The sequence below is a fragment of the Gossypium hirsutum genome, chromosome D03 (genome assembly GCF_007990345.1).
Source record: "Gossypium hirsutum isolate 1008001.06 chromosome D03, Gossypium_hirsutum_v2.1, whole genome shotgun sequence".
NCBI lineage: Eukaryota > Viridiplantae > Streptophyta > Magnoliopsida > Malvales > Malvaceae > Gossypium > Gossypium hirsutum.
This window is the reverse complement of record NC_053439.1, coordinates 14,681,897-14,708,934: the sequence shown is the minus strand read 5'-3', so window position 1 is coordinate 14,708,934 and position 27,038 is coordinate 14,681,897. Positions and strand designations below refer to the sequence as shown.

At 31.9% G+C, this 27,038-nt stretch overlaps 1 protein-coding gene and 1 non-coding gene across 2 annotated transcripts; one reads left to right on the top strand and one right to left on the bottom strand.

Moving 5' to 3' along the window:
- Positions 1-8,809: 8,809 nt before the first annotated feature.
- On the bottom strand, positions 8,810-10,625 carry LOC107949587 (uncharacterized). The gene is made up of 3 exons (XM_016884297.2): positions 10,290-10,625; positions 9,869-9,985; positions 8,810-9,731 (listed from the first exon to the last, which is right to left on the bottom strand). The coding sequence occupies exons 1-3, from the start codon at positions 10,453-10,455 to the stop codon at positions 9,103-9,105; spliced, it is 912 nt and encodes a 303-aa protein (XP_016739786.1). The 5' UTR covers positions 10,456-10,625; the 3' UTR covers positions 8,810-9,102.
- Positions 10,626-10,699: 74 nt separating this feature from the next.
- LOC121215858 (U1 spliceosomal RNA) lies at positions 10,700-10,861 on the top strand. The gene has a single exon (XR_005911827.1). It is a non-coding gene; the product is annotated as a U1 spliceosomal RNA (small nuclear RNA).
- Positions 10,862-27,038: the final 16,177 nt, after the last annotated feature.

Below are 27,038 nucleotides of genomic sequence, written 5' to 3'. Positions count from 1 at the left end.
TAAGTGAAGAATTTGCTTAATTTAGCTTGATAATGACAGATGAAGTTTAGGTGGATTCTTTTATTTTCCTGAATTGTTCTTTACCATGTTCTTTACTTAATTAATTTAGTTAATTTTAGTTTTAATCAATCACTCCAATTTGTCGGTTAAATAATAGAAAGACAATAATTACTAGTATTTTTAGTTTGTAGGAACGATATCTGTGCTCACCGTAGCTATACTATTAATTGATAGGCGCACTTGCTTTTGTTGAATTTTTAGTTGGTTTATGAATACATCACAACCTCATACTCGGCCTCGGACCTCTCACCCTGAACTAAGCTAATAAACTCCCGTCTACAAGCCTCTACATAACTTGCCCCAACATACTTACTCTGAAGGCGTTCTTAAAGAAATCCCACATAGCCTGTTCAGGTTGGGCATCCTACTTAACTATCAACCGCCATTGGTAGGTCTCATCTCGAAGCATAGATACGATACCTCTCAGTTTCTGTGCGGAAGTGTAGTCGATGTCGTTCATAATACGCTCGATGGCCACTAACCAATACTCGGCTATGGTATGGGCAACTCTTGTGACACCTCTATACAACTCAGCACCATTTGACCGGAGTAGTTCAATAACCGACCCTTAGCCCCGAGATCCAGAATGGGTCTCAACGGCTCTCTCTAAAATACGTAACATAGCTTGGGACAGTACGTCATCCCTGGCTATTAGAGTCTGAGACCCAGTCTCAACAGTAGGATTACCAACAGTCTCGCTGGTCTCCAAATTAGGCATACTGCCCGTAGAGGATGACTCTGCTTGAGCTCCTTCCCAGCGTCCATGATGACCACGCAAACCACGTCCACGACTACCGTGTAAACTCATTATATCCACTTATCTACAATGTCAAAAGTTCACAAATCAGTTCGAAATCCTCATCAGATAGTTTATTTCATAGTCTATATCACAATCTATAACTAAACCCACAAGTTCAGTAGTTTTCTAGCTAGTTAGTCTAGATAAAGTAAAAGTACTTACAGGTTTAGCGTCGGAGACTCAGTCTTTTATAAATCAGTTTTCAGTGTTACTCGAATTAATTTTTCTTTTAAAAAAACATTTTAGCAAAAAATAGGAGCCCAGAAAAACAGTTTGAATTTTGTAAACCTAGGTCTAATACCACTAAATGTAACGCCCCATACCTGGCCTAGACGTTAAGACCAAATCTGGGAAGCTACATCAAATCATTTCAGAAAATCTCACTTTGAACTATTTAAAGGTTAATTATCAGAAATCATTTAAACAATTAAAACAACGTAGAAATCCAAACTGAACATCTGAAATCCAAGATAAAGCATACTATAGGATAAGTTTAATTAAAATAGTAAAATACTAAATGAGGATGACCAAGTTCTCGCCACGCTGAGCCGCCTAAGTCAATGGATTACCTGAAATTCGTTCAAATAGATAAAATAAGTTGATAGGCTCAGTGTGTAACTTATAGTTTTTATGTAACATAAACTATAGAACATATCTTCAATTTCTCATTGTTCAACAATTCTTAGAATCAGATACAAAATAGAACAGAATATATTAGTTACAGATACAGATGACGATAAATACAGTATACAGATTTCCTACATCCATCGGCTACACACTATCTTTGTCCAATCCTACACACCACAAAGGGTATCAAGTACCTATCTCTACACACCACATGGTGACTATATGTCACGTTCAAAATGTCACAGACTAGCTACCAGATTAGAAAGTAATAAGTCACTAGAATCAGATACATATGTGTGGCTTAGCCACCAGTCTCAACAAATAATTAAACTGCCCACAACTTCCTTTTTATTCAATCCTAACCCCAATGCAGATGCAGATTTACAAATACAAACATAAGCATACGGTGTTACAGATCCAGATTATACTCAGTTGATTTGGAATACGATTACTCGTTATTCTACAAATTGATGATATATATAATAACAGTTTATACAGAAATAAGTCATCAGTTAATGGGTTTTATAGCCCAAATTGTAACAGCTGAATTTTAGCTAAATCGGAACAGTAGTTTCGAAACTATAAATCTAAGGTCGTAAAATTATTTAATTATTATTTTTGATATTTACAGTATGTTATTTAATATGTGTGAAAGTTTCGTGATTTAATTTTACTGATTGGTTAGTTAATTTGATAAAAGGACTTAATCGCGTAAAATACAAAAGTTGCATACTATTTGTTAAAGTGCTCAATTGCTATGATTAATTAAATTTGAGGTCCATATGATGTGATTAGACCATAGTTAGTGGATAATGACATAAATGGTCATCCATTATATGATTTTCTAATGATTTCATTAATGGCATTAAAGTAAATTAGTAAATAAAGATAAATTAAATAAAACAAAACATAGTTATCATCTTTCTTCACCATTTTCAACTGATTTTGGCTAAGGGAGAACACCATTTAAGCTATTAAGGTTCGGCCATGGTATACTTGGGTGCATGGTGAGTATTTTTGTACTATTTTTAATGATTTTTTATATTTTTGGAGTCGTTGCAACTAGTACTAGCTAACCCGTGTCTTCAATTTCAAAACTGTTAAAGATTTTGATAGTTGTCATTGATGAGCTTATGTGTTCTTTGATTTTTAATGGTGAAATATGAATATTTGATGTTAGATTTTAATATTTTATAAAGTGATTTTTGATGAAACTCTCAAATAGGGATTAAATTGAGAAATGTGGAAATTGAGTGGTTGAAATGTGAAGTAAATGCAAGTTTTCAGCTGCTAGGGACCTCTAATAAATTCAGCTAAGCATGGGTGTATTTAAAATTTGTGTAATTTGTGATTTTGTGAAATAGGGACTAAATTGTAAAAATGTGAAATGTTAGGGGATAAAGTGAAAAATTCTCATTTATGTGTTTTTGGATGAAATTGAATGAATATGAAAAAGTTAAATTTGAATTGATTTAGATCAAGAAAGGAAGAAATCAGATTTGGATCGGGGAAAATCGAAAGTTGTCGAATTGTCATTCCGATCCGTTCGTTTCCAAATGAGGTAAGTTCATATGTAAATAAATGTTTTTGAATTTAAATGTAAATGTTATATACGTGGCCGAATTTGATTAATTATATATATATTGCCGAATTAATTCGTATATAATTATACATTGCTGAAATTAATTTATATATGGTTATACGTTGTTAACATTGAATTGTATATGGATATAAGTTGCTGAATTAATTCGTATATGGTTGTACATTGCTGAAATTTATTTGTATATGATTATACATTATCGAAATTGATTTGTATATGAAGATAAGTTGCCGAATTAATTCGTATATAATTATACATTTTTGAAATTAATTTGTATATGGTTATACATTGTTGAAATTGAATTGTATATGGATATAAGTTGCTGAATTAATTCGTATATGGTTGTACGTTGCTGAAATTTATTTGTATATGGTTATACATTATCAAAATTTATTTGTATATGAAGATAAGTTGCCAAATTGATTTGTATATGATTATATTTTGCTGAAATTAATTTGTATATGGTTATACATTGTTGAAATTGAATTGTATATGGATATAAGTTACCGAATTAATTCGTATATGATTATACATTGCCAAACTTGATTCATATATAGTTATACATTGCCGAATTGATTTGTATATGATTATACATTGCGGACTTTGATTCGTATATGAATATATATATTGTTGAATTGATTTGAGCATTAGATGACTGGTTTCGTGTATGAAATGATTTAATTACGAAGTCGATAGCTCTGAATGAACCTTAGAAAATGTATTTGATATTGATGACATGATATTAGGACTTCGGAGGTGTGATTTCGTGTAAGACCATGTCTGGGACATTGGCATCGAAGTAAGAAAACGTGTAAGACTATGTCTGGGACATTGGCATCGTATATGATTCGTATAAGACCTTGTCTAGGACAGTGGCATCGATATTCGTTAACATGTAAGACCATATCCGGGATATGGTATTGTACGAGCTTTATATGATTTCTATATGTTCTTAACAAATCCGAATGTGAATTTGAGATGAATGGTTCAGGTATGTGTGAAGTTATATGTTTATGAAATATAAAGGTAAGTTTAGTACTTAATGTAATCATATGAATTTATATGAGTTAGTTAAATGTATATGTGTTTGAGATATATTTTAATTCGACCTAGTTGAATTGAATTATAGATATCATTGAAATGATTTATTTGTTTATGGCTTACTAAGCTTCCAAAGCTTACTTTGTGCATTCTTCCACAGTTTTATAGATTATTGAAGCTAGCTTGGACTTGGAGATCGTCGGGAAACATCATCACACTATCGATCATCTTGTTGGTACTTTTGAAGCTTTGTATATATGGTGTATGGCATGTATAGGCTAGTGAACTTTTGGTATATTTTGAATTGTAATTCTAGCCATGTGAGTTGGCTTGGAAATGGTATATATGATAGAGTTGTGTTTAGGATTATGTTATGAGATGAATCATGGTAATTGATGTGTATGTATATTAGCTATGTGTTTAGCATGCTTATTATGATAGGTGACATTTTGATGATTAAATGATGGCAAAGAATGAATATGTTTTATGATTGATTGGTTGGTTATTTAGGTACGGTTCTAATTGGTAAATAATGACTATGTTTTAGGTATGTTTTGTTGGTTATATATATAGTTATAAAGTGACATATTGATGTTTGTATTAGGTTATGAAATAGTATAATTAGCTTAATATTGAATTATGGAAATTGGTATGAATTTTGAGGCTAATTTGCTAGCTGAAGAAATGAGAAGTGAATTAGTTGTGTATATGAAATTTTGGCATGATGCTTAGCATATAAGTTTGGTATGTTTGGTTCGGCAATTGAACTTAGAAATAACTATTGTTATTCTGGTGAATTACGCATAAATTAGTAGTATCAAAAGTATATTGGCCATGTTGTAATGTTAGCTATTGTCTTATATGCTAATGAATAATATGTAGTGTGATATGGGTTGACTATGTGATTCAATTTTACGAATTTGATTAGTAGGAATAAGAGGATGGTTATTAGTTGAGTTCAGAAAAAAAATTTGTAAAGGAGATTATATTACTTTGTGCTTAAATTGTAATGAATGACTATTCTGAACTGTGTTTTGATCAGTAATGCCTCGTAACCCTAATTCAAAGACGGATTCAGGTTAAGGGGATTTACACAAATCAGATCATACGGGCATTATGGTAGGCCTATGTTTGATTGGAATGACGTTTACGACCCTAATGAAAAATCTAAATTTTAGCTCACACGCACGTATGGATTCACATGGCCTAGAAGACTTGCCTGTGTGGTCCACACAGCCTAGAACACACCAATGTGGCTGAAATATTAAGTTACACAGTCTAGCACACGGCCAAGTACACGTCCGTGTGACTCAAAACACACAATATCTCTCACATGGCCTGGACACACACCTGTGTCTCTAACCCATGTGACTCTGTTTCACAAATAGTGAGTTACATGGCCTGGACACACACCTGTTTCCCTGGCCCGTGTGACTCTGATTCATAAACAGTAAGTTACACGGCTTGTCACACGGTCTGACACACGACCGTGTGGCATCGACAGTCTTTTTTTTTGGCGTTTGAAAGTTGTAGAAAAATGGGTTTTCCTTACACCCCTATTAGAGATTCGATGTAGAATAATAGGAAATGATCCAAATCCCTAAAAATGACAATCAAAAGTTCAATCAGCGGAAAAAACGAAATAGTTTGCATAAACAACAGTCAACCAACTATTTTGAAACTTGAACGCAAATCTCCAACTTAAAAACAACCATTACCTTCGCACGATACAACAATTCATGAACCTAAGTCATTTGAGGAACAATTTTCCTCGAGACCTTCTCCTAACAAACACCAATTGAACATTTAGACAAAGGATTCGAGCAGTTTAATCAGAAAACCAATTTTTGACCAAAAGTGAACAATATCAAATGTTAGCAAAACTTTAACACCAAAACTTATAGAATTAACTTTCAGTTAAAGAACAACAGAAAAAGAAACTTTCCCGACCACAACAACAAAAATTTAATAGGCAGAACTCAATAATCTATATAGCAAAAGAGAAAAGAAGAAAAAGAATATAGAAGAACCAAAAAGAAGGGGAACGAGATAGGGAAGAAGGAAGATACATTTAAAATACGAAAATAAAAATATATTTCAAAAGAAAAACTAAATTAATTCTGCAGAGTAGCAAAAACATATCTCCATTTCACTTACGCAAAGACTCAAACCCCTAACCGCCAACACATAACTAGAGTGCAACGCCACAAATACAAATGCTTAATTATAACAAAAATTAACAGACAAATATGTAAATTTTTGGAGCGTTACATTTTACTTATTGTGAAGAATCATAGATGATTTGAAATGAAAAAGATAAAGTGTAAAGTACATAAATGCCTTTTCTTTTATTCACATAAAATTAGTCAAAGTCAAACCCAAAATTTAAATGAATGAGCCACAATTTCCCATGATTTAAATTCCAAATCCATTGCCACTAATTTTCTTTCTCTACACGTAAAATAAATTCATAAATTCTTAATATAATATTCTTGAAAATTCTCAAAGTATTCTTTAATAGAGAAATGACACTTTTAGTCGCTTTCTCTTATCATTTCACTTAATAATATCAAATATGACACTTAACACATTAAATCTTTACATAACATCATAAAGCTCCATAATACTGTCCAACCATACAAAAATTACATTTTAATCCTTTTTAGGCCAAAAATGGAAAATTTTCAATTTGGTCCCTATACTTTTATTTTTATTCCATTTAGCCCAAAACTCAGTTTTCTTGATAGAAATTATTATCAATCCATAATTTCTCTAATTGGTCACTTTTCTCTTTAATTCTCATACTTTTCCAACTTTTTAATTTAATCCTTTTATCCATATTTTCACATCCAAAATTTAATTCATTGATTTTCAACCATTAATCATTATAATTCCTTTTAAAAATTCCCTTTATTGGTCTCATCTTTATTTTTTTTCTCAAAATTTTACTGTAGCAAGTCTCGGAACAGTTCCATTTATTGTACTAGAAAAATTAGGGCATTACAAATTATAACAACAACAATATACCATAGCAGCCCAAGGTGGGGCCTTGTTTGGATTTCAGTCCCCTCCATTTAGTACTTTAGATTCTAGGAGTTTAATTTTTTTTAATTAGAATTTTCAAAATATTTAAGGTTTAATTAAAATTTTCAAAAATACATAACAATTTTAATAAAAAATTACCAAAATTTTGGGGTCAAGCCCCCTAACTCCAATTACATTCTGCCTCTACCTCCATTATCTTTTTTGTATCTTATTATTTAATAATTGTTTAATGATCATTCACAAATTGATTCACATTTAGAGCAGTTTAGTATTACTATTGAAAAATACTTTTGAGAGGTTTGATTTCACATTTCATGTGTTTAGCATTGCTACCAAAAGGTTTGGTGAAAATTTAAAAGGTCCATTTTAAACATGATGTTATAACTTAACATGAAATAATTTAAATGATATTCAAAATCATTAATATTATAACATATTAAATATCAATTTTAAATACTTTTAAACAATCAATATAAATTGTTTAAAATAATTTGGATGTATAAATCATATTTATAATTAGACATAATGTCAAATTTAGCCCTAAATATTTGCATTTTTTTGTCAATTTGGTCTTTATTCCTTTTTTTTTGACCCTCAACTATTTTAAAATGAGTTGAATTTGGCCATCAACCTTTCAAAAAGAGTTAAATTTTTGTTTTTAACAGAAGTACTTACTAAAATATCAAAATTTTAGACATGATAGCTTGCATGACAATCCACATGTACTACATGCTTCTTCTTCTTCTTCTTTTTGAATTTTTATGAACATTTTATAATTTTTTTGAATGTTTTTATAAAATTTAAATTATTTGTTGAAGTGACATATAAGACAAATAGTACTATGTCAACATGAAGTATAAGCCGGTTGCCAAACGAATTATCACGCCAACATCGTTAAAAAATTAATATTTTAGTCAATATTTAAAAAAACAATTTAATTATTTTTGAAAGGTTAATGGTCAAATTTAGATAAAATAAAAAATAAAAGCCAAATTAACAAAAAATGTAAGCGTTAAGTGCTACATTTAGTATTATGCCTTATACTCGACAGATGATATAAAAGAGGGACAAATTTATAATTTGACACTCAATTGACTTTTAAAAATTGGAAAACTAAAATTTTCAACCTTTTAGTTTTGCTTGAAAAATTAGTTTGATTTTTTTTTAAAACTGGTTTAAAGAGTTGGTTTAACTTGAAAAGTTCCTTTTTTTGGTTATTTCTAGCATGAAAAATCAATCTCGCTTAAAAAGTACTTTTTAGCCTCAATGTTAAACACATATTTAATTTTAAGTGTTTCGACTATTTATCATTTCTGATAAAAACTTACGTTCTGTGTTTGATATATTTGAAATTTTTAAAAAATTATAATATTGTTGGATATACCAACACCTAGGTTTAAATATGAATAATGTAGTATTTGGCTGTCATTTGGTGCATGGATTGGTTGCCTCTATGCTATAAGTACTAATATATGTATTAAAAAAAAAAATTTATGTATTTGAATAATATAAAGGTTTGTGTTTGATAAAGTTATACTCAATTTTTTTTTAAATAAAAGGGTTTTTCATGTATTTGGAGTATTATATGTAAGAAAAACGAAAAGTTGGAGCAACATAAACCTTAGTGGCTAAATAGGTGGTCCAGAAGAAATCCCTGCCATTTTTCCATGTAATGAAATCTCATTTCTCAAGTACCAGAGCCAGTGGGTTCATCCTTAATTACTAGCCAGCATTCAGAGCTGGTAACCAACCTATATATAAAGCCTTTCACCAATTCCACCTACAACACTTAATGAATCCTATATATGACAGATAAAGAAGAATATAAGAAGTTGAGTTAAACGCTGTAAATGAAACAAATAAATTGTTTCCCAGCATCATTTGCAGAAGAATAGTGTATCTTCTAGCCAACCGAAAAGAAAAAAGGGGGTTAGAGTAGAGAAGTGCCACAAATGACCACCACTGCATAAATGCTGAAATCTATGAAAAGTGCTCGCATTGTCTGATAGGCCACTAACCCTCTCTCCAAAAGCATAACGGCTCCATCCCAGTTTTCCTTATTTTCTTGAGATGCTGCTGCAGGTTTCTCTTCCTCCACCTCTGCCGACACCACTCCTTTCTTGTCCAGAAACAGTCGGCTGAGCACAATGGCCAAGTCGGTGAGTAAGATTACGTAAAGAGGCTTTGAGGCTACATTGCTGTCCGACCTGCCTATACTCAATCCAAGCAAGGGAAAATTAATATGAGAAAGAAGCACACAAATTGCTATGAATAGGGCACATAAACTGCGTGCTCTTTCAGAAGCTATAATGCAGGAATTCACTAGTTTTGACGAGAATAAATTAGGTTGATTCCTGCATGCTTTTTGGACTGATTCCGCATTGGTTGATGGTTTCTGGTCCTGCATTGCCTTTGATTTATCCTTTTCTCCCACCGCACGACCAGACATCGGATGTTTATCAGTTCCAACATCTACGGAGTTGGCACTTGATATTTCATGCGTCCCACCTTGTATAAGATTACTAGAAGTTGAGGCTTCACTCGGTCCCGCAGGTCCAGCTGCCAAAATTGAATAAAAGTAATCAAAGAGCGCTGCTATCTCCTTCAAGAAAGAACTATGTATTGCACACATTAAACAGTGAATATTTTGTTTTTGTATAGAAGGGAGATGAATAAGAACCAAGCACATCATGTACCACTGATATTGTGAGATTGATTTGTTTGCGATGTCTGGTCATCGTCGGAGAAAAATGCGTTACGATCTCGAATTCCGTCGTTCCGTGCATCAAAGCTTAAGCTTTCTCTCCTTGCATCTGTCAGAAATTCAATAAGACTAACGATCCAATTAACTAATTAGAAATTTTTTGAGAAAAACAAAAATTATACGAATAATTCCTATCAAACAATCGAAGAAGACTACCCCTATTCAAACCGATGTATGTTCCAGGTAAAACTGATGGTAGCCTATATAAAGAACATATATGACAAAAACAGGCTCCGATGAGATTGTTTAGCAGATCAGAAACAAAAACCCAGTCTCAAAACATTCACAGAAGCCTGATGTAATTAGAAAAGGGAAACCCATGCAAGCTAACAAGTAGATTTATAAGAGGTTACCTTTGGCATGGGTTGATGAAGGTGGAATGGGGTGATGTTCTTGAGATTGAGGACGTGCGGACCGGATTTGAGACATCCGGTTCAACCCTTTCTCAGCATTTCTCCTTTTCCTTTCCTCTTTCTCCATGTTAGCAGCTGCTATCTCTTTCTCGCCGTCCGTTGCCATCTCTGTCTCTGTCTCTGTCTCTGTCTCTGCTTCTGAATTTCTTTTTTTGTTTATTTCTTTGCGCCTTTGAAAAATGTAGGTTTGTTACTCTGTTAGAAATTTCAGGGAAACGCTGTCGTTTCTATCGTTCTCCCCCGTGTTTTTCTCCCTTAATTTGTAAATTAAAAAATCCCACATTGCTTATTGATGAGGGTTTACAAAGCGCTGTACCGTATAAATATGAAGCAAGCTGCAACTAACCAACATACTTACCTGGACGGGGTCTATGAGCGATCATTAAGGCTCATGGCCTAGGACGGTGACCTTCATTGCACTTTTGAGGGGTGCTGCTGTAAGGTCTCCTCAGGTAGGAGAGCCTACGTCATAATTTGTGGCAGCGGGTATCCAAGATTTTATCGTTGATTTCATATCATCTCTTTGATGGTTGCTTCTTCTTCGCTTTAAACAAAGCTTTGTATCACAGATTGTTTCTATTTGTTCGCAAGAAAAATCTAGTCCCACGTCAAATTCAGAATGTGTATTTTTCTTCATAACATGAAGACCAAGTAAAGTATAAGTCGGTATTCATTTCTTTCGCTTTGATCCACCTTCACAACTTCAAAGTTCACTTTCGACCTTCTGTTGCTCCATTTTGATCCTTTGTTAATCAACTTGCATTTGTTTCTTCCATGTTGTCTGGATCAAGTGTTGTGTTTATATAATATATTTAACACGCTTAGTTTTTCATGCATCACACATTACTTAAATAAACATATGTAATTTTGTACTTTTATTTTTAAGAATTTAGTCCCTTTACTTTTTAGATTTCAAAATTCAAGTTCTACTGTTAAAATTATTTTATTAAATTCAAGTTCATTACAACATCATTTTTCTATTGAATGCAAACAATTGAGTTTTTTTTCTTCATTTCAAAATTTCACACCAACAAATTTAACAAAAAAAATATTTACTGTATTAGCAATTGTACCTGAACTTTGAAATCTTAAAATTAAAAAGATTAACAGCACATTTGGTTGGGGGGAATGGAATAGGGTTGTAATGAACTAGAGTTGTAATAGAATAGAGCTATAATGGAATAAAACTGTAATTAGTAATTCAGTTGTTTGGTTGAATGGAATGAAATAGAGGTATAATAGCATTCTTGTATTTGGTTGAATGGAATAGATGTAATAGCATAAGGAAAAAGTATTAAATGACCAAAGTACCCTTAATAGAATTTTTTTAGGTAGATGATTATTGTTATTGTTATTAAATTTTAATAAGATTATTATTAAATATAATTTAGTCATATTTTAACATAATTTTTTACTAAATAAAATTTAATAAAATAATATATAATTTAATAAAATATAATTATTATTAAAATATGAATTAATAAAAATTATAATATATAATATTAGAAAATAACATATAATCTACTTTATTATTGTTAAATTGCAATGTGCTAAAATATCATTAGTGAAACAAATAATTTAATTATCTTCTAAACTAAAAAGCAAAATATTAGAACTAATATAATTTACATCTAAACATAATTTCATATATTAACAAAAAGTTACATGATGTCATTAACTTATATGTCATAAACTAAATATTAAATTTTACAATACTAAAAAGTTACAACAGTCTATGGCATTCTACTAATGGCATCTTACCATCCAAATATTACATATACAAAAAGTTATCAAAACATCACCAACACAATCATGATTTTTAATGGTTAGAAAGAAATCTTCTCACCCATTCCAATCGAACTGAAGAAGGTAGACTGAAAAAAATGAGCATTTGTGTTGGATGGTCAGGAATTTTGCTTAATGCATGATAGCGCTCATCTTCAGTTAATCCTTCTACTCGCATAAGGTCGGATATAATTTTTGAGTACTTTCTTGGATCACTTTCTCGGAGGCAATGCTCCTATTTAATTCAAGGCCGATAGTTCATATGTTTTCCCCCAATAACATGGTAGCATCAGTAATTGAAGTACAAATTTGTTCAATTCCATTATCCATCTTTTTTTTTCTTCTTTGAAGATGTGGAACCACCTTGGTTTGGCTTCAGCGGTTACGATTGTGTAGCAGAGACATCTATCTCATCCAAGGAAACATCATCTTCGTATCCACGGTAATTGTTTCTTTCTTCAAGATTATTTGTAGTAGTTACATCATCAGCATCTATTTCTTCAACAATATATGCAGTTGTTTGAGCATCATTCCTAGTGGCTCGATCTTTTGCATATATGGAAGTAAGTTGGTCATAATAAGAGAAACTACGATGTCTGAATTGACTGGCTGCTTTATGACTCTATAAAAAAAGAAGGAATCTACATTAGATATAAGTTTGGTCAAAATAAGATAATAAAAACAGGAAATAATTCTTACACTTATATAGTTCCATACAGCATCTTCAACAACAACCATCTGCCTATGCTCGTCCCAACCAAAGCTGCTATTGTCTTTTCCACTGAGCATGTCGTAAATGATTGTCCAATCCATTTTCAATGTCCTAATCCTCAATTCAAGATTAGGTTTAGCCTTCAACATAGCATGAGGTAAAATATTTTCTAACATTCTTTCCAGCTCATTTAAATAACCAGCTTTGAATCCCGTATCTGCGTTATAGCTTCAAGTATTGTACAAGTCGACCATACAAGTAACCAACACAACATTTTCTTCTAGAACCCATTTCCTTGTGGTTCCTTGAGAATTTTGGGAAGAAACACTTGATGTGAAAAACCTGACATAACTATCCTAAGAAAGAATACAAATTAAAATTAGGTTCGATATTATGAATCAGAAGGTTGACATTTTATAAAATTATGACACATGACGAATCAAAATAAAAAAATAAATTAAAGTTGTAATTCAACAAGTTCATTACAATACATAAAGACAATTCAAACAACACCAAAGTTTCGTAAACTAGATACATGAATTACCGTAAACAAATTAATCTTCTACTATGTTTTGATAAACCTAACTAATTTCTAGATACTTGCCATTCATAGAACATTTGATTGGCAAGTTCCATCCTCCAAGTAGCCCATGTATCTGATGGATGAATATTTACGATATTTGGTTCATCGTCATCTATCACATTACTAGTTAATCCTTCTCCCAATCTTCTTTAATAGGATTAAGACTCATAGGTTCGAATAAAATTATGGAGTAAACAACATGCAATAATGATTCTATTATGCACCCTCACAGGATAGAATGATGAATTCCTAAGCATTCTCCATCTAAGTTTTAATAATCCAAAGCATCTTTCAATAACATTGCGTGCTGAAGCATGTTTCATATAAAAAATTCTTCTGAAGTACTTGGTTGGTAACCCCGACACCACTCATTCAAATGATATCTTTATCCTCTAAAAGGCGCGAGAAATCTCTCACAATTTGTGTAACCAACATCAACTAGATAATAACAACCTATAAAAAAGAAATAAAAAACTATTTATCATGATTAACTTTCCTAAAAAAAGTTTGATATTAAAAATTAATTCAAATTTATCCAATTCTGCACTTTACCATGAGAAACTTTTAGTCCATGTCTCCTACTAATAGAATCTTGAATAACTCGTTCATCAGCAATAGAACCTTTCCAACCAAGAAGAATATAAAAAAAATGCATATCAGGTGTACCAACACCTAACATATTTGTTGCTATGTCACCCTTTTCGTGTTCGATATCTAGGTTTATCAATTGTTGGAACCCTAATCTTGATGTAGGTTCCATTTAAAGCACCTAAACAATTGTACATCACATGTATAAAACCTCAGGTTAGGTTACTATATTTAAATCTAAATAAACTAAATTATGTATGAGCTATATATGGAACTCAGTCCAATACCTTGAACCATTTCCACCTTGGGTTTGTAGAATTAGCTGTAATAGACTCTTCCTTTTTAAATAACACATCTTATAAGCATATGACAGCATTTAAAACATTGTGAAAATGATCTACTAATGGTTTTCCCGAACCTATTAAAGTGATGCTTAATAACTCGATTTTTAAAGTGATAAGAAATGATATGTAAAAATATTGCCACTTGCTCATCAACAAACATGTTCCTTGACAACTTCAATCCTCCTAAAGTTTGTAACATCTCACATAGTTTAAAAGGGTAATTCTATTCATCCTAACTTGTTCAATAAATGTCTCATCACTAGCATATACAAGTCTTTTCACATAATCTCGTTTTTCATAAAAATCTAAAACATATGATCTAATCCTTGGTCTATAAGTATGTAGGCTATAGATGACACCCAATGTAACTAAGAACCAACTCGCAACTGTACACATTTGCAACCATACTGTCAATGCAAGGCCAATTCTTTTGCGCCTCACTTTGTATTATTAAAGGCAGGCGATTCATTAATGCAAGATATTAAAATGTTACATATCTTCAAATCATAGTAAAAGGGTCACGTTTCTTCAATACTAATTTCAATAACAGTAAAACAAAATCAAAGAATTTAATTGTCAAAGAACTTATAATGATTCAGTGAATATAAGAGGCTCCACTGTGGGTGGAGGAAGCAATCAAACAAGCCAAAGAAGAAGAGGAAACAATAACACATTGTCAAAGAAAATGAACAATACATATTAAAAATCTTTGCAAAGCACAAAATAGAAATTACAACTATCTTTGCAATTAAAAAACTTGAAATTCATTTCTTTATCAAATTTCATTCAACAAAACTAGCTTTTTGTTTTGCAAATAATAATTTCTTGAACAAAAATTATAGTTGTTTAAAAAGAAAATTTAATGATGAACATCTAAACAATTGTACATAAAACTTTTGCTTCTAGAATTTACATTAAGCAAAAAGTATAGGATTTCATTGACTTAGTAACTTGAAGCATGCAATCCAAAAGTGGATGAAAATGGATAAAATGATTTGTATATATATTGTAGAATGATTTGCAAATTATGAAATAACAAATATGCCCAGTTTTTTTTTAAATAAAATATGTTCATAGTGTTAATTATAATTTTTAATCAAACAATATAAGTAATATAAAAAATTGTTTAAAGACCAAAATTAAATATAACATAAATGAAACATATTGAAAATAAAAATAGTTTTAAAAAATATTAACAAAAGTGCATTTAAAAACTTATAGAACAAAAGTAGTTTAATGGTAATAATTTCATTGTGATTGTCATGATTTTGTTTTTGTTTATCGAAGAGTTTTTTTAGTTATTATAAGCATCATGATAATTGCAGATCAAGTCCTTGTACATTTAATATGATTTAGTTAGGTCTTTTTTTGTTTTTGTTTAATTTTGTATATGATTTTGTTTTGATTCAATTATTATTTATTAAATTTTGACTTAACATAAAACTTAATATACTGTAATGTTAAAATCTAACATGATGCACTCATAGTGTATAACTACCTGTGAGTCATCAAATAATTAAAAATAAATCCACTTGTGTTTATTTTTAAATTTTTTTATGATGTGTCATCATTTAATTTGTATAATCAGTTTATCAAATATAAACCTAATATATCATAACCAATTTCTTGAGATAATCATACAAGACTTAAGAAAGTAATATCCAGTGAAATACTGAAGAAACTTTGAGCAATGCTTCGACGGTTCATAAATCAAGAGGTGTGATCTAAGAACAAGTAACTAGAGGGAATTAAGGGGATAGTGGAACCGACCAACTTCTCCATACAAAAATATCCAGAGAAGTAAAATCATACCATGAAGATTGGCAATTTCACTCGTTTCTCTTCCTCACGTTTGGGAGCTTTTTTTATCTCGTCTATTGTATTGTCGTAAATGGATGAAAAAAAATCATAGTTAACGAAGAAAAAAAAGGAAAGAACGCACATATATAGATAGAAGCTATGCTACACAAACTGCTCAAAGTACTCGTATCCAATAAATGGATATGAATATTGTAACACCCTTAACCCCGTCACCGTCGTCGGATTAGGGTTACGGAGCATTACCGAACAATCAAAAACATTTAAACATCATATCCTTCACATACTATTAACATTATAAATCATTCATTCGCATGCATACTATCCCTAAATCAAGCCCCCGAGGCCCTAAAAATAGCTTAAGAACATTTTGAGACTAATTTTAAACAAAATAGGAAGTTCAAGAAAAAGTTGCCAAAATTAGAAACATGGGGTCACACGATCCTATGGCCAAGCCGTGTGGAATCACCCCAGGCCGTGTAACTTTCAAACATGGGACACATGGCCGTGTCCCAGCCCGTGTCCTCACCTGTGTAACTCATTGAGTAGGGTCACACAGCCGTGTACCAGATCGTGTAACTCTCTGACTTGTCCCACATGCCCGTGCGCCAAGCCGTGTGTTAGGACATGTAACTCACTAAATTGAACCTTTTGAAATCCTCAGATGACACACGACCGTGTCGCCAGGCCGTATGCCTTACACGGTTGAGTCACACACCCATGTCTCAGGTCGTGTGAACCCAAATTTACCTAAAATCAAGCCATTTCAAATAATTTAATGCATAACCTTTCAACCCATTTAAGCACACTTTAAAGGAACCTAAACATCACCCAAACAAACATCAAAATGTCATTTCAAGATCCTAATTCGAACTAACCAATATGTCAGTCAAAGGCACCACATTTCATCAAAACATTTCTCACCAAAGTAAAGAAATTTAGCTACATTTCAAGCACAAACTTAGTTCTTCTAACTACCACCACATAACAATCGACTTAACCATTCACATTTTTACTTTAAACATACCATATAAGGCTTATATTCCAAGTGCTTAAAATGACCAAAAGACTTAAACTTATCAAAGCATTTAAAATCCATCAAACAATACTTAAGTTCAAAATATCTTTGTACCAAGATGATCATAACACATTCAAGAGCTATTACTATTTAAGGTCCTATACATGCCATATAGCCAAAATATCCAAAATCTACCAAATTAGTCCTTGGGATAGTGTGCTTCTTCGAGTTTGATCTGATCTCTCAACCGCAAAAACGAAATCTACAAACAAAGAACAAAAAAATGTAAGCTTACTTGAAGCTTAATAAGTTCATAAAATTTAACAATAAAGCTTAACACAAGTTATCCTAATAATACAACTGAATAACAACAAAGATAATTCTCTGACGTTCACAATCTACCACAGATAAGAGCCACTCATTTCATTAAACCAGTTTGATCAAATATCATAGCTCAACATTTTAAAAACGCAGAGTATCATTCATTCGGATAGATCCCAGATTATTGACCGTTTCACAATGCTTCTCACACAAGCTGTAGAGGATCTGCAACGTATGCAAGACCTCAGCCATTGTTATGGTTCATTCATTAGAACAAAGCATTTAGTCATTTCACTAAATCTTAATGCTGCTCACACAAGCTGTCGAGAATCCACAACTTAAGCAGGATTCTCAACCATCAGATTAGTCCATATTTTCATAAAAGAATTACGTGGTCCTTTCGTCACTTCACGTCCCGGCCCAAGGCCTAATCACCTTAACTATTCGTTTTACCATATCTCATTTTGATCCAATTAGCTTAGCAATTCTCCAAGTTGAATATTCATAAATTTTATGGGAAGAAACACCAATTATAAGAATAAAAAATTACGAACTTACCGACTGCTTTGTAGTAATAGCCAAAGTACATGGACTACTCTATTACCTTGTCTTTTCCTTGTTCCTCTACACATTCGTGATCTAAAACAATAGTTTCATTTAATTAACTAAATCCAAAAGTAAAATTAAATCATTTTACGCAATTAAGTCCTTTTTACTACTTTATGAAATTACCCTCAACTTTTCATTTTTATTCAATTTAGTCCCTAGGCCTTAATAATGCAAATTATCCATTTTTATTGAAAAACCAACCTAACTGAATATCAATAGCTCCCATTATAACCTACTTTTGTAATAATTTCACATCAAGTCCTTGGATTTATAATACTTTATCAATTTAACCCCTAAACATTAAATTCATTAAAAAATACTTTACTAAATAACCAAATATAACATCAAAGCTTAATAATCCTCCATAAAATTTAAATAATAACTCTAACTCAACAATGGGACAATCTAAAACATTTAACAGTTTCATAAATTGATCCTCGGGCTAGCTAGATTAAGCTAATACGAACCTCAAAACATAAAAATTGCTAAAAACGGGCTAGGATTCAGTTGCAAATCAAAGGTTCAAAGTTGAAAACTATGGAAACCCTAGTTTCCCTTGTGTGTTGTGGAGAAGATGAGTAAAATGAAACAATTACCATATTTATTTTACTTTAATTTATTTTATATACTTAGGTTTTTTGTAAATATTTCAACTTTCATAATTAATTCTTAATTAACTATTATTAGGCCTAATTAAACTTATCCACATGTGTATATCATCATTTAAATCCATTAATTTAACTCTCATGGGTTAAATTATTCATTTGGTCCCTTTAATTTATAAACTTAACTTTTGCAGCTTTTACAATTCAGCCCCTTTTACTTATTAACTATCCAAACGATATAATTTCTTAACCAAAATTTAATATGATACTATGTATTTAATATTTACTAACTGAAATGTCAGATTCGTGGTCTTGAAGCCACTGTTTTTGACACCACTAAAAATGAGCTATTACAAATATGGGGATATGACCTCCAAGATTCCTCCAAATATATGAAAAACCTTAGAAAAGCATGTATTTTTGTGAAATAATGATATGAAATATTGAACATGTATTTTTGTTACATGATAAACTTGAAAATAAAAAAATTTGACTACGTTAACCAAATAATAGTTGAGAATTTTATAGAGGATACCACTACTTTAAACTTTTGATTTTGTTTCTTTAATCATCAACTTTTGTGATAAAAGGAAAAACACTATGAGTAGCAGAGAAAAAACACATTTGAAAACATTAACAACAACACTACTACAAGAAAACAATCACGCACCTTGATCAAGATAGCTAACAACTTGCAGCAAAGACACACAGCTAAACTTACAATAAGAATAATAAAAGAAACACTAACCAATCACCCAGGACACATTAGCCATCGATTCAAAATTACAACAATGAACTTTCAAAGTCACCAAAATTTATTTTCAAAGAGAATTCCCTTAAAAGAGCATCAATAACAGTATCCAAATCACTCCTTGAATCGTAAAACATCAGCTAGATGTAACTCTATAACCACAACCAATACTAGTACTCCAAAATAAGTGCTTCTTAATAATAGAAAATAAAAATTAACACAAGGCATAAACCTCAAAACAAGAACCTAAAACATTCCATAAATCTCCACAATCAATTGAGAAAAAAGCACTCCTACAAAACCAAAAACTTGGAAAGGAGTAGAGGAGTCTGTTGATGGGTAGTGTGGGAAACGGGTCCATTGGACATGATTCCCAAGCCTTTGTACCCTCCAACAAATACCCCCTCCCATTCCCACCATTAGACATAAATCCACACTCATTTCCCCTCCTCTAAACCCACCTTCTTCACTTCACTAATCTCATAATACAAGCAAAAGCACTTCCCCACAGGTCTCTTTTAAAGACCTCTGTTGGATGCTATTGCTAGCTATTTTCTCTTAAAACCAAATAGAAAAAGGTAATTTCACCTATATCTATACCTTGTAGAGATTCGTGTATTTTGGTATATGCTGCTACATGCATGTTTCTTGGGAACTTGTTATTTGTTGTTTAGCTTTAGCCATTTCCTGAGCTATTTTGTTTTGTTAAATGTGTAGATAAAAATTCTAGTACCAACTACGTGGGTAATAATAGTTAGAGATACTTGAATGAATGAAAATTCCATTTAGCTTAAACAATCACTCAAAAACTACAATTGTTTCTTCAAAACAAAATCAAATACAATAAAAATGGCTAAAAAAAATACTTAGAATCAAAATAAAGTGAAAATCAAACGCATACCTAAAATCGAATGGGGATGAGGGAACAAAAAAATAATTAAATGGGAAGATGGAAAAAGAAAGATACCCATAATCAAAAGAAAGTGAAAATCAAACTCTAAATCACATATTGAAAGATGCCTAAAATCGAATTGCCTGGGAATGAGAAAATAGGAAAAATAGGAAAAAAAATTTGAATGGGAAGATATAAAAATAAAAAAATATAAAAAATGAAAAAGATCAAATCTGATAGGAAAAATAAATAAGAAAAATGGAAGGTATAAAAAGGAAAAAAAACGAAGAAGAAGAAGAAAAGAAAATACTTGTAACAACCCGTTTTCAATGATGTCAGAAACAGTGGTTTTGGGACCACAATTTTGATGAGTGAGTTATTATTTTATTATTTATTTAATGTCTACGTGATTATATTTAGATCATAGTAAAATTTTGTTAAGAAATTTTGATGTTTAAATGGTTAATTGAGTGAAAAGGACTAAATCGTAAAAAGTGTAAAATTTGAGATGTATTAGTTAAAGGGGTAAAATGGCCATGGAATTTTAATTTAATGGACTTGAATGGTAAATATACCATTTAATGAGTTAGTGGATAGTTATGGACAAGGTTTTAATGAAATTTTAATGATTTTAAAAGGTTAATTTGGTAAGTTGACTATTAAGTTAAAATGTTAAGTAAATTAAAAGGTAAAAAGATATCATATTTTTTGTTTCCTTCATGCAAAAACCAATTTTAACCATTCAAGGAGGACGAGAGTTTGGCCAAGGCTTGTTTCCCTTGCATGCTATGTTTTGTGCCCTATTTTTAATGATTTTTATGTTTTTGAGTTCATTTTAGCTTAATCTAGCTAGCCTGGAGGTTAATTTGCAAAACTGATAAAGGTTGAGGGGCTTTCCATGAACTTTTTTGAATAGGTTTTGATGTTAGTTGATAAATTATTGGTTTTGGTTGTAAAACAAACATGTTTTGTTAAGTGATTTTGATGAAAATGGCAATTAGGGATTAAATTGTTAAAAGTGTGAAACTATGAGTTTTATTGTGAAATTTTGGTAATAATGAGTTTTTCCAAGGTCCCTTATATCTATGGTTAACATGGAGTTAGGTTAAAATGTATTATATTCAAGTTATGAGTTTAAGGACTAAATTGTGAAAAGTTCAAATGTTAGGGGAATTTTTAATTTTGCATAAATATGACTTATGGACTAAATTGAATTCTAGAAGTACTTAATTAAATGAAATTATTTATTTAGATCAAGATAAACCACATTCGGACTTAAATCGAGGAAAAAGCTAAAACTTCAGATTAGTCGAATTTTACTTCTACGCCCCTAATTCTTGAGGTAAGTTCATATGAACTGTAATCGTTTTAATGTTAGTTAAATTAAATGTTTACTATGTTGTTTTAATATAAATGAATCTAAATATAAATTTATCAATGCTATGATGAATTGGCAGATAACAAGTCACGGTTGAACCTTAAGAATTCTTAGGATAAAAATGACATGCCATTAAGGATGTCATGTTTCGGGTGTTGGTCTTGAATGTCTTACCGATGACTGAGGTCTTACATTTATTGCGGATTCTCCACAGCTTGTGTGAGTAGCATCGTGTATCTTACATTTCGATCCACAGCTCGTGTAAGCAGGCTAATTTCACAGCTCGTGTGAGCATTGATGTAAAGGAAATGTTATAGTTACATATAAAGGCACACCATATGTGAGTTTTCCCGAGTATCCGAGGTAATTCTAGATGGTTCAACTGGTAAGGAAAGGAAATGAAACAGTAAGTATACAATTGGGATGTATAATGGATGAACTCATTTATATCATGGACAAGTGCACTAACTTGTGAATTGATGATGTTGTTTAGGCTTATACTAAGCTTAAGGCATTGGTAATGGTTATGATTAATCTATGAATTGTAGAAGTGAAATGACAAGTTTAGTTTAAGTTTATACGAGCTTACTAAGCACTCATTGCTTACGTAGTTATTTTCCTTTGTCTTATGGATTATTGAAAGCTCGATTGGTTGGAAGCTCGTTGGAGACCTATCACACTATCCAGCAGCTATTTCGGTAGATTTTAAGTATTTTTTGCCAAGGTTAATAATGGGATGTATAGGATGTTTTGTGATGGTGATTTGGTATGTTTGTGCTTTGAAACTTATGTTTGGTTGATGGACTTATAATGCTTGTTAAGTTAGGTCATTTTGACCATATTTAGGTAATTGAAATGCATGGTCTTTTGGGTAGGTTTGTAATGGCTTGATAATGGTCATCTTTTGATATGTTTTCGTAGGTAATTGAACTAAGTTATAATGCTTGAAATATGGCAATGTTGACTGGTTTTGGTAAATAATGTCTTGATGCTATTGTGGTGCCTTTGAATGGCATATTGATTAGGTGATTTAGGATGATTGAAATGGCATATTTATGTATGTTTGAATGGTGTTTGAACCCTTTGAATGTGTGCTTAAATGGTTTGAATGGTTAGGTATGAATTGGACTTGTAATAGCTTGATTTTAGGTAAATTTTGGGTTTACACGGCCGTGTCTCATTTGAGATTTCTTAGTGTTTCAAGTCAGTGAGTTACATGGCCTAGCACACAGCCTGACACATAGGCGTGTGGCATCTCATTGAGTTACACAGGTGAGGACACGAGCTGGGATATGGCCGTCTGTCCCTTATTTTAATGTTACACGGCTTGGCCATATGACTGTGTGACCCCTATTTTCCAATTTTTGCAACATTTTCTTAAACTTTCCATTTTTTTTCAAATTAGTCTCGAATTCCTTCTAAGCTATATTTAGGGACTCGAAGGATCGATTTAAGGACAAGATGCATGTGATTGAATGGATTATAATATGTTTAATTTATTTAAATGCTAAGATGTTAAAATGTTTTTGATTGTTTGGTAATGCTCTATAACCCTAATCTGGTGATGGAGACGGGGTTAAGGGTGTTACAATACCTTAAATCAAATGGGAATGAGGAACTAAGACTGGGGTGTGGTGGCTTAAGGTGCTTGGTGAGGAAGAGTGGTAAAGGGTAGTAATGGCAGGTATGGTTTTTTTCTTTATTCGTCAGTGGCTATAATTGCAATTCGGTAGTGGATGAAAGGAATGATATTCGACGTTTTGGGGGAATAGAAAGCTAAACAGATTTAGCTGTAATAGCCTATTACAATGAACCAAACATTGTATTGTAGTGGGCCCATTGAATCAGGCCTGATTGAATGATTCATTCCATTCAACCAAACAGGTTGTAAGTTCCTGAAGATAAAATTACATGATCTAAATTTCAAATTCGTGAAGAATACAAGACTTATGGCATAGTTTAACTTATGATATAAGGTCTTAGTGTAACACCCCTAACCCATCTCTGTTGTCGGATTAGGGTTACAGAGCATTACCGAACAATCAAAAACATTTTAACATCTTAACATTTAAATAAATTAAACATATTATATTTCATTCAATCGCATGCATCTTGTCCCTAAATCGAGGCTTCGAGGCCCTAAAAATAGCTTAGAAGCAATTCAGGACTAATTAGAAACACAATGGAAAGTTTAAGAAAATGTTGCAAAAATTGGAAAATAGGAGTCACACGACCGTGTGGCCAGGCCGTGTAACATTCGAGCAAGGGACACACACGCATGTCCCAGCCTGTGTCCTCACTTGTGTAACTCATTGAGTTGCCCCACATGCCCGTGTGCCAGGTCGTGTGCTAGGCCATGTAACTTACTGACTTGAAACACTAAGAAATCTCAAATGACACACGACCAAGTCGCTAGGCCATGTGATACGGGGTTGCGCGCGGACCAAGATCGAGTTGCCAAGTCACGAGAAACTCCTACGAAAACCCTAAACAATTAGATCTGAAACGAAACAGAAAATTAAAAGATTAGATTTTTTTGAATTTTCAGATCTGAAATAAAATCCCCAAATCAGCAAAGAATCAAATTGAGAATAGAAATAAGTGTTAGGGTTCTTGAAACCCTCAAGGAGATTGTGATTCTGCCCAATTGAACACCAAGATAGTTTTCCCCAAATTTCGACAATCTAATTTCACCCAAAAAGAGTATGGAAAAACCCTAGAAATTGAGGATTTTTGGGCTGATTCCTTAAGATAGAAAAAGGCTGAAAACACAATAAGAACAGAAAATAGATTAGATAATGATTCAGCACAAGTAGAAATAAAGAAAGAATTGACAGTAAGAAATTAAAAGATAAGTCCTAAGAAGCCTTGAAATCTCGAAAGATCTCACAACTCCCTTCAAACGGCTCTAATCTCCCCTCCAAAGAATATCAATGGCAAGAAGAAGGTTGAAGATGGCTCCCACAATCACAAGATTGTTAAAACAACTTCTAAAGAAAACTCAAGAGAAAAATCTTGGAGAAAACTCAAAGAAAATTCTGCTCTCAACAAATCTGAAATTTTAATAATAATGATAAGTGTTTAACAAGGTGGACAGTCATGCCTTTAAATAGGCCTTATAACTAGTCCTAATCTAATTAGAAAACTAAAATAAAAAAACTCCTAATTATTTTAATATGTAAATTCGGTCAAAGGTCATTTTATCTGGGACTCTTGGACTGAATATTGACATAAAAATTTAAACTAAGTAAATAAATAAATAAATAAATAAAAATAAAAATAAAACTTTACAACTTGGGCCACTTTGACAATTTGGCCTGATTTTCAACTAAGTATGGATGGATTTCTTGATTGGGCTGGGAATTTGCTTATTGGGCCTCGCCTTCAAGAATTTGGGCTTTTGTGACTCGTATCACCATGTGTGTCACACAGTCATGTGATAGCTCGTGTCCCAGGCCGTGCGAACCCAAAATTTACCTAAAATCAAGCCATTACAATTCCAATTCATACCTAACCATTCAAACCATTTAGACATACATTCAAAGGGTTCAAACACCATTCAAACATACATAAATATGCCATTTCAATTATCCTAAATCACCTAATTAATATGCCATTCAAAGGCACCACAATAGCATCAAGACATTATTTACAAAAACAAGTCAACATTGCCATATTTCAAGCATTATAACTTAGTTCAATTACTTACCAAAACATATCAAAATATGACCATTATCAAGCCATTACAAACCTACCCAAAAGACCATGCATTTCAATTACCTAAATATGGTCAAAATGACCTAACTTAACAAGCATTACAAGTCCATCAACCAAACATAATCTTCAAAGCATAAACATACCAAATCACCATCACAAAACATCCTATACATGTCATTATTAACCTTGGCCAAAAATACTCAAAATCCACTAAAATAAATGTTGGATAGTGTGATAGGTATCCGACAAGCTTCCAACTGATTGAGCTTTCGATAATCTTTAAGACAAAGGAAAATAACTACGTAAGCAGTGAGTGCTTAGTAAGCTCGTATAAACTTAAACTAAACTTACCATTTCATTTATACAATTCATAGATTAAACATAACCATTACCAATGCCATAAGCTTAGTATAAGCCTAAACAACATCATCAATTCACAAGTTAGTGCACTTGTCCATGATATAAATGAGTTCATCCATGACATAAGTAGATTTTCATATATAAGTACATCATTTAACTCATCAATCTTTTTGTAACATCATGATACATCCCAATTGTATACTTACTGTTTCATTTCCTTTTCTTACCAGTTGAACCATCTAGAATTATATCGGATACTCGGGAAGGCTCACACATAGTGTGCCTTTACATATAACCATAACTTTTCCTTTACATCGATGCTCACACGAGCTATGAAATGGGTCTGCTCACACGAGTTGTAGAGAATCTGCAACAAATGCAGGACCTCAACCATCAATAGGACATTCAAAACCAGCACCCAAAACATGAAATCTCTAATGGCATGTCATTTGTATCCTAAGAATTCTTAAGGTTCAACCAAGACTTGTTATTCGTCAATTCATCATAGCATCGATACATTTATATTTAGATTCATTTATATTAAAAAAATAGTAAGCATTTAATTTAACTAACATTAAAACGATTATATTTCATACGAACTTACCTCGATAATTAAGGGCGTAAAAGTATAATTCGACTAATCTGAAGCTTTAACTTTTCTTCGATTTAAGTCTGAATGTTGTTTATCTTGATCTAAAAAAATAATTTCATTCAATTAAGTACTTCTAGAATTCAATTTAGTCCATAACTCTTATTTATGAAAAATTACAAATTTTCCCTTAACATTTTAACTTTTCACAATTTAGTCCTTAAACTCATAACTTCTATATAATACATTTTAGCCTAACTCTAGGTTGACCATAGATATAAGGGACCTTGGAACAACTCATTCTTACCAACATTTCACAATAAAACTCATAGTTTCACACTTTTAACAATTTAATCCCTAATTGTCATTTTCATCAAAATCACTTAACAAAACATGTTTGTTTACAACCAAAACCAGTAGTATATCAACTAACATAAAAAAAACTATTCAAAAACATCTATGGCAAGTCCCTCAACCTTTAAAAATTTTACAAATTAAGCCCTGGGCTAGCTAGATTAAGCTAAAACGAACTCAAAAAACATAAAAATCATTAAAAATGGGGCACAAAACCATACCATGCAAAGGAAATAAGCCTTGGCCAAACTCTCCTCCTTCTTTA